The sequence below is a fragment of the Mustela lutreola genome, chromosome 6 (assembly GCF_030435805.1).
Source record: "Mustela lutreola isolate mMusLut2 chromosome 6, mMusLut2.pri, whole genome shotgun sequence".
Taxonomy (NCBI): Eukaryota; Metazoa; Chordata; class Mammalia; order Carnivora; family Mustelidae; genus Mustela; species Mustela lutreola.
The window spans coordinates 121,608,465-121,623,495 of NC_081295.1; the positions used below are offsets into that span (position 1 = coordinate 121,608,465).

The window sequence follows — 15,031 nt, forward strand, 5'->3', positions numbered from 1 at the left end:
ATAACAGCAGCACTTTTCACAGAACTAGAACACATAATTCTAAAATTTGCATGGAATCACAAAAGGACCTGAATAATTAAAGCAATCTTGAAGAAGAAAAGCAAACCAGGAGGTACTGTGATTCTGGATTTGAAGTTATATTACAAAGCTCTAGTAATCAAAGCAGTATGATACTGGCACAAAAACAGACACACAGATCAATGGAACAAAATAGAAAACCCAGATATAATAATAATACTGTCAATTCAACTTTGACAAAGCAAAAAGAATATCCAACAGAATAAAGACAGTCTCTTCAACAAATGGTGTTGGGAAAACTGTACATTTACATGCAAAAGAATGAAACTGGACCACTTTCTTACACCACACACAAAAATAAATTCAAAAGTTTGAAATCCTAAGCATGAGACCTGAAACCATGAAAACTGTAGAAGAGAACAGAAGAAATGACATCTTTGACATCAGCTATAGCAACATTTTTCTAGATACGTCTTCTGAGGCAAGGAAAACAAAGCAAACATAAACTATTAGGAATACATCAAAATAAAAATCTTCTGCATGACAAAGAAAATTATCAACAAAACTAAAAGGCAACCTATGGAATGGCGGAAGATACTTGCAAAGGACATATCTGATAAAGGATTAGTATAGAAAATACATAAAAAACATAAAATTCAACAGCCATTAAACAAACAATCCAATTAAAAATGGACAGAAGACATGAAAAGACATTTTTCCAAAGAAGACATACAGATTGCCAACAGACACATGAAAAGTTGTTCATCATTAATCACCATTATGGAAATGCAAATCAAAACTACTGTGAGATACCACTTCACACCTGTCAGAATGGCTAAAATCAAAAAGAGAACAAATAACAGGTATTGGTGAGAATGTGGAGAAAAAGGAACACTGATGCACTGTTCCTGGGAATGCAACTCGTGCAATCACTGTGGAAAACAGTATGGAGATTCCTCAAAAGGTGAAAAATAGGGGCACCTGGGTGACTCAGTGGTTTAAAGCCTCTGCCTTTGGCTCAGGTCATGATCCCAGGGTCCTGGGATCGAGCCCCACGTCAGGTGCTCTGTTCAGCGGGGAGCCTGCTTCACCCTCTCTCTCTGCCTGCCTCTCTGCCTACTTGTGATCTCTGCCTGTTAAATAAATAAACAAAATCTTTAAAAAAAAAGTGAAAAATAACTACCCTATGATCCAGTAATGTAAATTGGAAAACAACACGGAGGTTCCCCAAAAAATTAGAAGTTGGCCTACCATCCATATGATGCAGCGATTCCATTCTGGGCATATATCCAAAGGAAGTGAAAATAAGATATCAAAAAAATACAAAAAATATAAGTTCATGAATATTACAACATAATTCACAACAGCCAAGGTACAGAAATAAACTTAATTGCCCATACCAATGGATGACTGGATAAAGAGGATGTCATACACACATGCACACACAAACAAACATGATATATTATTCAACAGTGAGAAAGGAGGACATCCTGCCACTTGCAACAACATAGATGGACCTTGAGAGTATCATGCTGAATGAGTAAGTCGAGAGAGGAAGACAAGTATTGCATGGTATCATTTATATGTGGAATCCAGAAAGCCAAATTTATTGAAAAAAAAAAAAAGGTAAAATGAGAGTTACTAAGGGATTGTGTGGGTGGAGGATAGGGCATGTGCTATTCAAAGGTAAACATTTACAAGTAGTAAATAAGCCCTAGAGATCTAATGCATAGTATAGTGAATTTAGATAATAAAATTGTATGACAATCATCAAACTTACCAAGAGATTAGAACTTTGATTCCAACCACAAGAAAGGATCACTATGTAGTATCATAGAGGTTCTAGTTATTGCTACAATGACACTCATATTATAATTATATTATAATATACCAAATTGACATGTTGCACACCTTCAATATGCACAATATGTCAAATATATTCTAATAAATTTTTTTTCATAAAATAGCTAATCACGAGATCTTTCTAAACAATAACAGGTCAAGAGGAGGGGCAGGGAAATAAAAAGAACTTAGTTGTTCATGACACAGATCCTGTACATCCAGTCCAGAGGAGTGTGGGTTTGTGTAAGAAGGGAGAGCCCAACACCTACTAATGATTTTTTCTGGTCTCTTTCAGTGGACAGTTCTGGAAAAATCAGTAAGTTTAGATCACTTCTTTGCCTTACCTATTTCTGGTCTAGGACCTTTGAGGATTTGTTTTTTGTGATGTATTTTATATTTCATGTTCTTCTCATTTATTTTGTATTTCATGTTCTTCTACCTTAGAGTAGTCAATATTTCTTAAATAAGTTATTTTCTCATACTTTGATTTCTTTTTTTCTATTTCCCTTTTGGAACAAAATATAATGATCTTGTCTCATAATTCTGGCTATTTACCACAAGGAAGCCCATTTTCCTGGTGTTAGCATCTGACAATGGATAATTTTTACTAAAAAAAGAAAATCACCTAAACTTGATATAAAGAACAAGTGTCAGGACAAGATAGTGATTTTGATAATTGGCCAAATATGTATTTTCCAACTTACCTAAAGGTGAGTGGGTTAAAAACTGATTTGTGAGAGAACAATGAAAGTAGGAAATGTGATAGTTTGAAATTTGGTAGAATAGATATTACCAACACAAGGATTCCATCCCATACATTAACTAAGGGCATCCTAAAGAAAACCATCTCTGTGAAGTAGGATGTAGAGCATTGGGCTCCAGCACTCCTGAGGATGAAACAGAGGGTTTTATAGTACCTAGAGGTGCTGCTTCTGCATTCACCTACAAAAGATATTATTGAGAGTGGGATTTTCCTTGAGTTAGAAAAGTCCCACTGATCGATTTTTTGTGTTTTATTTTTAGCACTATCTCCTATGGGTAAGTTTTTTATTCTCAACTGTGATATTTTACATTGTTTATATTTTCTGGACTGGCTCTTTCTACTCCCAAGATGGAGACTTTTGTTACTAAGGACATTTTAAGTGTTCCTATTCTCCAGAATCTTCTAATATTTTAAATAACTATTTTTGGAGAGTCAGCTGTAGAGGAGATGAAATTCATACAAAAGGATGCCATAATCTCTGGCCATCTTCTAGGCTCTGAAAAAAGAATCTCCTTTCTAACTCCCAGCAAAATATAATGACAAAAAGATTGGTTTCTAGATTTTGTGTTTTTTGCTGGTAATTGAGAACTCCTTTTTGGTAACAAGTGAAGGTCCACTGAATCATATTAACAGGAAAAATAACCAGTTAAGAAAAAAACTTTATTTTCTCTTGCCTTCTAAGTAACTTTACTTTGGAGGAATAGTAGGTATTGAGCCCCTCTCTATACTGTGCACTGTGCTAGGCATTTTCAGAAACATTATCTCTTATTCTTACCATAGCCTATCTGCTAGTTATTGTTATTCCCTACTTTACACATCAGTAAATTTGCTCACACTTGCCCAAGGTTTAAGAGTTGGTAAACCAGGTGGTGGGTATTGGGGAGGGCACGTATTGCATGAAGCACTGGGTGTGGTGCAAAAACAATGAATACTGTTACACTGAAAAGAAAAAAAAAAAAAAAGAGTTGGTAAACAGCACGGCTGCAATCTAAATCCAGAACTTCCTGTCTCCAAAGTACATACTCTTTCCATACCAACACATTGCCTTCTACACTGAACCACAAAGAGCTTTTCTGTGATAAGTCCTGAAACCATATCTATAAATAAAATGTTTGTAAATACAAATATACATCCACTAGAGAAGGTATATAATGAAATGTACACAAAGGATAGTTTTAAAAATAAAAGACATCCCATTTAAATCAATGTTTGGTTTTTATCTGTTTTCTAAATTCAGATTTCCCATCAGGATTATTAATGCTTCAGCTCCTCAATAAAATCATATGAAACAGAATAATAATTCTTAAAACCTGTCAATATACAACTATAAGAAACAAGTAAAACTTAAATTTAGTAAGATAGATTCAAGCATCTCGAACTTTTCCAACACTAAGAAACACAAAATATATCTTTATATTTAATTGTTCTTTCTCAGTTCACACTAGGAGAGAGGGTTTGTGAGTGGGAGGTGGGGAAGTTGAAAAGGATAATTATTTTCTTTGCATTCACAGTCCAAAAAATAATATGCATTCAGAGCACTCATGATGTATCTGCATCTTTCAAATGCACATGGAGAGGGTGATAAGAGAGTGTATGTTTTCTTTACAAAAAGAAAGAGGGCTTTGGGAAGGCACCATAGGCTAAGGCCCTTGCTGAAAGTGAACTCATTTTTAATGAATATGCTTTTTTAAATTGCCAGGAGAAAAATCAGCTAATCTTTTAAAACTTTTCTTGTAAAAGATCTATTCTTGTTGACAATATTTCAAACATATTCTTTCCTGTTGATACTTTTAGCAAAAAGAGATTAAGATTTAATTCATTGTTCAAAGAAAGATTTAAGACAGATCAGCTTATCAAACTTTACCACCCTCTCAAGTTGAGTATATTAATTTCTCATCTCCACATTCAGCTAATTAAGTATATGATTTTTTTAATATTAATTAATGGACTGAGATCTACAATGAGTCCTTTCCCTGATGCTTAACAGATCTTTATGATCTAGATCTGTGTGTGCTCTCCTTGACAGCCACTGGTTTAGGGACTTAATAGGAATAATTTCCTAATAAGGCGCATGGTCTAGTCACCACATTATTTTAAGTATCATATGATAGCTAACTCATGATATCTTTTACCTTTAACAAATTTTTAATCCAATTTAAAATATTTAAGTATCCTGAATACATTAGAATAAGTGCCAAGTTCTTGATTAAATATTTCCCTTATAATTAGAATTTCAGACTTTCAGCCAGGGCTTACAAATCTTTGTATTATAGAGATTATGAGATCTGGGTTGGGGGCGGAGATCTATGTACCATGTAGAAATTTGAGAGAAGGGAGGGAAGAACTTAGAAATTGGTGGAATAATGATTTGTAGCTGACATCTACAATGCAATTAAGTTCCAGATGGAAAATATACAGCAAAGATATTAAAACAAACAAGCATATTATATTAGAAGTGACTAGAAGTATTTTTTAGGGTAGAGGGAAAGACAGTAAAATTTTTTAAATCCTATAAAATTATAAAAAGTATAGCTAGAATAAACATTTTATTTGAATCCTAGGATTCTTACCTTTGATTAACAAAAATCGATATAATTTAGGTGGTAAAGTTAGCTTTAAAATGGGTCCTGCAGTAGTATACACAGTAGTAAATATGAAACAAACTAAAGATGTTAAAACTAAAGATAGTCATATATTAAGAAAAGTCAGCTTGTTAAGGAACACATTGCACAGAATTTGTAAGGTTGGAAGCTTCAGTGGAAAAACATTCTCTTCCTCACACAACACCACATCATCCCAAAAAACAAGTGTCCACTGGTAGTTCTGTCAAAAATCAAAATATTCTGAACTCTCTTCTTCGGTACAAAAATGCTTAGGATATATTACTACTGATTTTCATTAGTAAATTGGAAGTGGGTTTGTCTAGAATAAAATGTCAGTACCCATATCTTATTAAATAATCATTGGGGAGGAAAAAATACACAAAAAGTTCAGAAAGCACTGCTGTAAGGTTCTTAATGTTATTGTTATTTTGCGTCAGAGTCTAAAATATCAAAAAGGCAACACTGAACTACATCATCTCTTCTCACTTACAGTTACCTTCTTACCTAATGCAGATGTGTCTCACATTTGGCAACTTGTTATTTGGTTATGTGTACATCAATATTTCAGACATCGAACCCTAAACAAACCAAAAGCCTTTCTAAGTCAAAAAAAAAAAAAGTTGTTTTGTTTTGTTTTGTTTTGTTTTAGTCAAGAAATCTTCCTGTGAAGCAATTAACCATTGCTCTAAAGTATTTGGTTGGAACTAAGAATCCCTTGTCTTGATAGATCAGACTTTCTGCCTGTATGATCTCATTTGGCAGTAGTTATAGTCAATATTAGACTACTTACTATGCTCCATGTACTGTATTGAGTACTTTACTTAGGTAATATTATTTAATGTTTATAACACTTCTGTGAATTAGCTACTACTACTGCACCCATTTTACAGATAAAAAAGTAAGATTCACCCAAGCTCACCTGGCTAGTTATTAATGAAGCCAGGATTTGAACCAGTCTGTTTGTAAAAGCCATGCTCCTTAAACATTTGTCTAGAATCCTTAAATAACTTTACAAAATGGGCAGAACAAGTTAAATATAAGGAAGGTGAGTCTTTGGGGATTAACTGGCTTACCCAAATAAACCCAGCTAGCAGAAATACTAAGCCCAGGTGTTCTAATTCAGCTTTTATATTCAATATTCTTTCTATTACATTATTTAAATAGGTTTTCTTAAAGGAAGTCATGCCACTGCTCCATAGGAAGAACCCACAAAATTCTTCCTGGTAACATATATGATATATATATATTTTTCTTAATCCAGGGATCCAAATCACTAAAATAAGAAAAGAAAACAGAAACTAAAAAATTCAGTTTTTATTAGATCACACAGAAATTGAGACATAGTAGAGCTCACTTACCTGTGTTTGGAAAAAGGGAACAGAAATTTTTGCAAAGTGAGTTTGCAGGTATTGTAAGGAACGTCTAAAGCATTGGTTTAGACTGAACTCTGAAGTCTGACTTTTCAGGTTCAAATCCAACTCCACCACTTACTGATTCCAGGGCATATTCACATTCATTTAAAGTTCCTGTACCTCAGTTTTTTAATCTGTAAAATGGGGATAATAATAGTACCTGCCCTATATGGTTGTTATTAAGATTAAATGAGTTAATACTTTATATAAAATGTTCAGAACAATGAGTGCCTGATATATGATAAGAACCCAATGATTACCAGCTAATATTATTATCACTTTTGAATAATGAGACATTCTTATATTCAATATCCAAAGCATATTTTGAGTTTTTTCTATTTTAAGAAATAATTATTGCTTCTTTTCACATTTTTTTCTAAAAATAAATTCCATTTCTTTTCAGAATACATCCTCCTTTAGCTATTAAGCATTAATCATCAGCCATAATATACTGAACATATGCCAGCCACTTCATTTTTAATACATTTTACCTCTTCTTTCAATAATCTTCCAATTTATTGAAAAGAGTCTGGAATATTATCAATACCTGTATAACTTTAAGTATAAGAGTTCTATTATTTTATATTTTCAGGAAATCTCAAGTTATCTCCAGTTTTTCAGTTTTAAGACAAAAAATAAACCAGTATCAGGGGAAAAATAGGAATAAAGAAAAAGTACTTGATATCTGAATTGTGCACTTTTGTTGTGTGCTCAGTTATATTTCCAGGTTACATGGATGCAGAACTTGCAAAAAAATCTGATTTCAAGGCCAAGATCCTAAAAAATGGAGCCACTACAAAGTCTGAGAACAGCCAAGAAGAAAACAAGAAAACATTAAAGAAGGAAAAGTTAGTCACAAATTCTGATGAATCCTTGATTTCAGGGCACACACCAGAGACAAAAACCAAAGCAAAAGATACTGAGTTGGAGAAAGGTGAAATAAAAATGGAGGTCAAGTTAAAGGAGAGTGACACCAGGATACCAAAAGAGGAAGACCAGGTAAATGTGAGTGACACTGGAATACCACAAGAACAGGAGGCTCATGTAGAGATGAATGATACCGGAATACCACAAGAACAGGAAGACCAAGAAAAAAAGAGTGAGTCTGGAATACTACAAAGACAGGGATCCCAAGTAAAGAAGAGTGAGTCCGGAATAAAAGAAGGACAGGGATCCCAAGTAAAGAAGAGTGAATCTGGAATAAAACAAGAACAGGGATCTCAAGTACAGAAGAGTGAGTCTGGAATAAAAGAAGGACAGGGATCTCAAGTAAAGAGTGACACCAGAATACAAGAAGGACGGGAGTCCCAGGTGGAGAATAGTGAAGCTGGAATACCACAAAGACAGGAGTCTCCAGTAGAGAATAGTGAAGCTGGAGTACCACAAGGACCACACGAGTCCCCAGCAAAGACTAGTGAAGCTGGAACACCCCAAGGACATGAGTCCCCAGTAGAGAGTAGTGAGTCTGAGATACTGCTAATTCAGGGGCCTCAAGTAAAGAGAGAGAGTTCTGAGGATCAAGGAGAACAGGGAAATGCAAGGAAGAAGACAGATACAGAAGAAAATGATGCTCTGAAGAAAAGTGATGAAGGAAAGCACAAAGTTAAAGGAAAGAAAGAATCCGAAGTTAAGAGTAAAAAAATAAGGTTCAGTAAGGGGCAAAGGCAAATAAAGGAAGAAGTACAACAAAAAGATGGAAAGAGTAAGGGGAAATAAAAGGAAGGCTCATAAGTCAACTGATTATTATGATTCCCATCCCCTAGATACAAGTCACCACCCATTTATTGCTTAAATGGATCATAATTAGAGAATCCCTTTAATTTATATGTCTACAATAGATGTTTCACCATTTTTAGTCCTCCCAGCTACAAATCTTGGCTTCCAATTCTTTGCTTTCTAAGTTGATACTTTTATGACTTAGTCAAGAAAGATGATACTTTCTGAAATAAAACATTTTGAGAATGTTTGAAATGTATAATTTCACTGGAAAGAAATGTATAATTTCCTTCGACTACTATTAAAATTAACTCAGTAACAGCCAAACAATCAACCAATCAGTGGTCTTCATGGTAGGCTAAATGTTCATGAAATGCTGTTCTAGCAATAAGTGGTACAGAAAAATATGTCTGACTCCCTGCAATAAAACAGCTTTTAACACACACAGTGATATAATGTGTGTATAGAGAACAATTTTTTAGAAAAAAATCTGTCAAAATGTAGTTTAGATGGATGTTATAATATGAGTTAGGAACCTCTTGGGATAAAAATATAAAGAGGATAGCTCCCTGAGGAAGAGAATGGTGATATATATGTCTCAAAAGATGGATAAGATGTTGATACACTGAGAGAGGTAGGAAGAGTACAAGAAAGGCAAATAAATTCAGGACTGCCACACTGTGCTCTAGAAGAATTAGCCAATTATACTGTTGCCATAGCCTCATGAGTGCACTCTGGAATATAATTTTGAAAAGGAGGGTTATAAGAAGATTCTGAAAGAATATGAAAAACAAACCAGGCAACTGGGAAGCTTTCTAGGGTATTTGGGAAGGAGAGTTAGGTGAATACGTTTGCATTACCAAAGCGTTAATCTTGTGATTATACAAAATAGACTGAAGAGGAGAAACCTCGAAAGTAGTAAGTCTAGTGAAGAAGTGTTCGGGTTAGAGTAATAAATGATGGAAAGAGAATAAATGGTAGGGATAGGTATGAAGTATTTTTTCAAAGAAGAGATCACTACTTCATGATGACTATGTATGAGTAAAGAAAAGGAAAACAAAAATTGATGACTCCATAACTTTTGAAACTGAGTGACCAAAAATCCATAACAAACTGGTAGCTAGTTTGTGGGACAGGGAGAGAATAACAAATTGCTGAATTTAAGGAAACAAACTAACACTTGTCATTCCAGAGGGTTCTGAAGTCAGACCAGTAGAGATAATTGAAGTTATAGAGTAAATGAGTTTCCCAAGAACAAAGTACAGAGCTAACAAAAGCACAGTCCTAAGAACTGAGCTTGTTAGAGGTCAAAGAAAAAAATTAACGTATAGGAAGATGTAAGGAAAACCTGTACAACAAATGTTCTGATAGGAAAATGAAAACTTAAAGGAGTGCATTCCAATTTGCAGGTCAAAACATTTTCATTCCCAGTAGGTCCTGCAGGCAAATACGTCATACAATGAGAAACTACAATTATGAAAACTATGTGTGCCCTTCTCTAAAGGCCACCAAAAAGCAGGCCAGTTAAAAATAATTGCTAATCTTCCCTTAAAAGTACAGGCATCAAAGTTTTAAAGGATCCCAGAAAAAGGAAGGGGAGGAGTGAGCTATCAAAAGAACACCATGTTTGGCAAAATGATGCAAATACTAGGAAAATGAATAAGTACATGCAATTTCAATATAATTTAGATATAAAGATAGTAAAGTGGGACTTAAAAAATCAACAGCGGTAAATTGTTTCACAAATAAACTAACATATGTCAAATGCCCTGTTCACAAATGCCCAGTTTAGAACTTAGTTCTTATCACAAGGAAAAAAGAAAATTTGTAACTATGTGGGGTGACAGATGTTAATTGAACTTACTGTGGTAATCATTTTATAAAATATACACACATCATTAGGTTGTATACCTTAAACTTATATGATGTTATATGTCAATTATATCTCAATAAAACTGGGCAGGGCAGGGAATCAAGTCTTATGACTTCAATATGTACATTTTGTGTCAGTTTTACCTCAATAAAGACAGAAAAAAATGAGTAGAAGTCTTACCATTAGTCATTTTATGTGTAGGAAAAGAGCATAAGAAAAGCAGGAACTGAATTAAAGATGACAAAGTTGAATAAGAAATGCAAAGATATTGGGAAGTAAAAAATTTATGTAAAATCAGATAATGTGACTCCTACTCCAACTGAAGATTTCTGGGTTAGAACTGCATTAAAAATGCAATTTACCATCACCCATAAACATTTCTTACCCCAAGTTATAACGGGCATATCTAAGAAATGAATACAGGGAGCGGATGAAAGAAAAAGCATAGAATTTAAAACAGGATCCAAAGAGATAAAAAGTTAAACCAAGAAATTGATTAGGATGCTCAGTTTTACATTTGATGAAACTTCATTGCCCACACTTTAAAATAGTTAAGAATAGGAAAAACAACAAACATCACTACTCTGTACCTGGGAGGTCCCAATTAGGTTTTAAGGAAATAGAGAAGCCTGTTTTCCTAGGGGTTAGAACTAAAGATACTCTCATCCATCATCATCCAGAATCCTAAGCATCTGCCAAGGCTGTGAAGTAAAATCTGATATGACACTACAGATTATAAACATTGTAACCCTGTTCTCAAGAGTATTTTAAATCTTTATTAAATTTATCTGCAAAAATTAAAACTCATGACATTATCAGTGTTAACTTCCTATGAATCTCTCCATATCTTAACCTATGCTCTCCATATCTTAACCTATGCTCATATAAACATATATACACATGGAGTCAATCTACACACATTATTCTGCAACCTGATTTCCACATCTAACGCTATAACATGTGCATCACTCCAGGTCTAAGGATATCATTCTAAAGCATTACCATCACAGTATAGTGGATGAATTACTGCATATTCAACCAAGTCCTTAACAATGGACATTTGGCTTTCCAGCTTTTGCCATTAGCCAAATGGTGATATAATAAACATCTTTGTACAATATAAAGATTTTATTTCTGTAGGATAGATTTCCAAAATGGAACTGGCAAGTCAAGAGAAAAAGGAAATATGCATTTTTAATGTTAAAATATGTAATCACTTTCCTGAAAATTTGTAATCACTCATATTCTGACCAGGCATGTCTGAGTTCTATTTTCCCTACACACTCACGGGTGCTACAGAGTATCTACTAAGAAAAATAGTAATGAGAAAAGTGGTAGCTAATTCTTTTTTGTCTGTGTAATGGGAACAGTAATATCTAACTCTTGCTTTGATTGTATTTCCCCAACACCTAGTGAGACTGAGCAGTTCTTATAGGTTTCTTGGTCTTTTGGACTCACTCTTCTGTGAATTACTCATTTTCCATAGTGGCAGTTTGTCCTTTTCTTATTCAGATTCAACTCAAGTAAGTGCTTTTTGTCTATTAATGTTTTTCACCTGCCATTTGTGTTAAGAAAAAAAAATTTCTCTATCTACTTCTTCTTGCCAACATCCAATTCATTCATCCTGTTCCCTAAAATTATATCCTGATTCTGACCACTTCTCACCTCCTTCATCAGGTAATCCAAAACTTCCCCATAGCTCATCTGTACTACTGTGATAACCTCCAAAGAGAGCTTCTCTCTTTGTCTGAATCATACTTTTGTTCTAATTGTTTTTTAATTTTACTTTTAGAGAGAGAGCACACAAGCCCAGTGGTTGGGGCAGAGGTGAGAGAGAGAGAGAGAGAGAATCTCAAACAGCCCCCATGCCCAGTGCCAAGCCCTGTACAGGCTTGATCTCACCACCCCGAGACCATGACCTAAGCTGAAACCAAGAGTCAATCACTTTACCAACTAAACAACCCAACTGACTCAGAACATACTTTTAAAATGTAAACTTGTAAATGTAAAAAAAATGTAAAATCTAAAATGTAAACATTTTACTAATGTAAAAATGTAACTCATGTTACTTCTCTGCTCAAGACCCTCCAAAGGTCTTCCAGTCATTTCTGTGTGAAAGTTCAAAATTCTCAGGACCTTCACAGCCTCATAGTATGCAGCTTCTGGGTTCTCCTCCAGCCTCATACCTCATTGCTGCAGGCACACTGTGGTTTCATTTTTCTTCATGCCCACCAAGCATGTTCCCACTTCAGGGACTGCCTCAAAGACTTTCCCCAAAACATGTACACAACTCACTTCCTTAATTCTTTAAGACGTCAGCTTAAATGACTACCCTAACTCAAACAGTATTTCTCCACTCTCTATCCTTTTGTCCTGACTTTTCTTCATACCATTTATCCCTACCTCACATTACACATTTATGTGTTTACTGATTTTCTGCTCCCATAGATGTAAACTCGGAAACTCTGAAGACAGGAACTATGTTTTATTCACTGCTGAATCTCTAGGGCTTAAAAAAGTGTGTCACACACAGTAGATGTGAAAAAAGAATTGTTAAATGAAATGAAATAAAATAAAATAAAATGAAGGTATCATTTACTCTATAGAAATTTATTGCATTTAGTCAAATGTGTCTGCCTTAATTCTGAGAATTTCTAGGCTTTCAATGCGTTTCCCCTACTACTGTGGTAAACATACTCATTTTTTTTCCTAAAAATTCTCTTTCACACTTATTAAATCCATTTGTTTATGTTGTAAAATTGGTGTTTAGTTTTCTCTTCTAGATGGAGATCAAATTTATCAGCAGCATTTGTAAAATAAACCTTTCTCCACTACATAATTCATTTTAAATGGCAGTAATGTTTCCCTCCAGGAAGCAAAAATTGGTTCTTGAGGGTCAAAAAAATTGTATTCTATTAATGTATAAATCACAGATATTCATAAAGTACATAGGCAGATGTATAGTATATTCATGAAATACATAAGCAAACATATAGTCTATTTGTAATATGGAAATCTTATGAAGGGAATGATTAGAATAAAAATGTCTCAAGGTTCCTTATGAGATTATAATAAGAAAATATGTCAAAGTCATACTGCTTTGATTACACAAGCTGTAGGAAAGTTTGAATGTCTATGAGGCATGTCTGGATCTACTCTTCTTTTTTTATTGTTTTCTTGGTCTTTTGGGCATATGGTCTACCATGTGAACTATATATATTTTTCAGTTCTCCCTCTAATCTTCTTTGCTTTTTTCCAAGTTATTTAAATTCCAGTTAGTTTACATACTTTATAATACATACTTTGTAATATTAATTTTAATTTCAGGTGTACAATTTAATGATTCAAAAATTCTATACAACACTTGAAACTCATGACAACAAGTGCATTTCATCTCCACACTCACCTCTCCTCTGGTAACCATCAATTTTTTCTCTATAGTTAAGAGTGTTTCTCAGTGTGCATTTTAGAATCTTTTAGAAAACATTTTAAGTCACACACACACCAGCAAAGAATAGAAAAGAAAAGGAAAAAGCTGCATGCATTTTGTTTAGAATTGCATTGAATCTATAATTTATTTGGGGATAATTTACCTAATTTACATAAATTACATAATTTACATCTTAACATTTGTGAGTCTTCCAATCCATTAATAAGATTTTTCTTTCCATGTAACAGTCTTCTTTAATTTTCCTGAGTATAGTTTTATAGTTTCCTACGTTGAAGTCTTGCATATCTTCCAATATCTTTATCCTAAAATTATTCAGATTTTACATTTCTTCTTATATTTTATTTTACCTTTTTCATCTTAATGAATTTCTGCTCTTATCTTTACTACTCCTTTAGTCCTACTTGCTTTGGTTCAATTTGCTTTTTTTTTTTAATTTCTTGAGTTGAATGTTTATATAATTAATTTTTAACAATTTTCTTTTCTAACATTTGCATTTAAATTTCTAAATTTAAGGCTTTAACGGGATCCCATAAATTTTGAAACATAGTATTTTCAATATCCCTCATTAAAAGTATATCTACTTCCATTGTAGTTTTTACTTAACCTATCAGTTTATTTTTAAGATATAATTCTTTATTTCTGAATATATAGAAATTCTCTAATTATCTTTCTTTTTTATTAAATTCCAGTTTAATTTCACTGTGAGAAAAAATCTTTAATTTTACTTTTGATGTACTTGATAAAAAATGCATTTTTCTGTTGCTGAATACAGTGCCATATACATATAAATAACAATTATATTGTCCATCATCTATATCAAACCATTTTTTTGGGCCTCATCCATATTTTACTGGGATGTATCATCCATTCTGTTTGCAGACTGCAGGTCAGTCAATTTATGCTTTATGTATTTTAAGGCAATGTGATTTCATGCATATATATTTAGATTTGCATAATCTTCATGAACTGATTGTTTTATCATTGTGAAATGATCATCTTTATTCCTAATAATGATTTTTGACTTAAAGTTTGCGTTGTAGGAAATTTAGTTATTCCAGCTCCTTTTTTTTTTTTAAAGATTTTATTTATTTATTTGACAGATAGAGATCACAAGTAGTCAGAGAGGCAGGCAGAGAGAGAAGGAAGCAGGCTCCCTGCTGAGCAGATAGCCTGATGTGGGGCTCGATCCCAGGACCCCAAGATCATGACCTGAGCCGAAGGCAGAGGCTTAACCCACTGAGCCACCCTGGCACCCCTCCAGCTTCCTTTTTTTTAAATTTATTTTTATTTATTTTCAGCATAACAGTATTCATTATTTTTGCACCACACCCAGTATATACCCCAGAACTATAT

At 33.7% G+C, this 15,031-nt stretch overlaps 1 protein-coding gene across 1 annotated transcript in view; it reads left to right on the forward strand.

Moving 5' to 3' along the window:
- Positions 1-8,761, forward strand: part of TSBP1 (testis expressed basic protein 1) — an 88,703-nt gene extending 79,942 nt beyond the window's left edge. The window contains exons 31-33 of the mRNA XM_059179344.1: positions 2,156-2,176; positions 2,884-2,898; positions 7,354-8,761. Coding sequence (XP_059035327.1) covers positions 2,156-2,176; positions 2,884-2,898; positions 7,354-8,354 — 1,037 coding nt within the window. The 3' untranslated portion in view covers positions 8,355-8,761. The remainder of the gene's footprint in view (positions 1-2,155; positions 2,177-2,883; positions 2,899-7,353) is intronic.
- Positions 8,762-15,031: the final 6,270 nt, after the last annotated feature.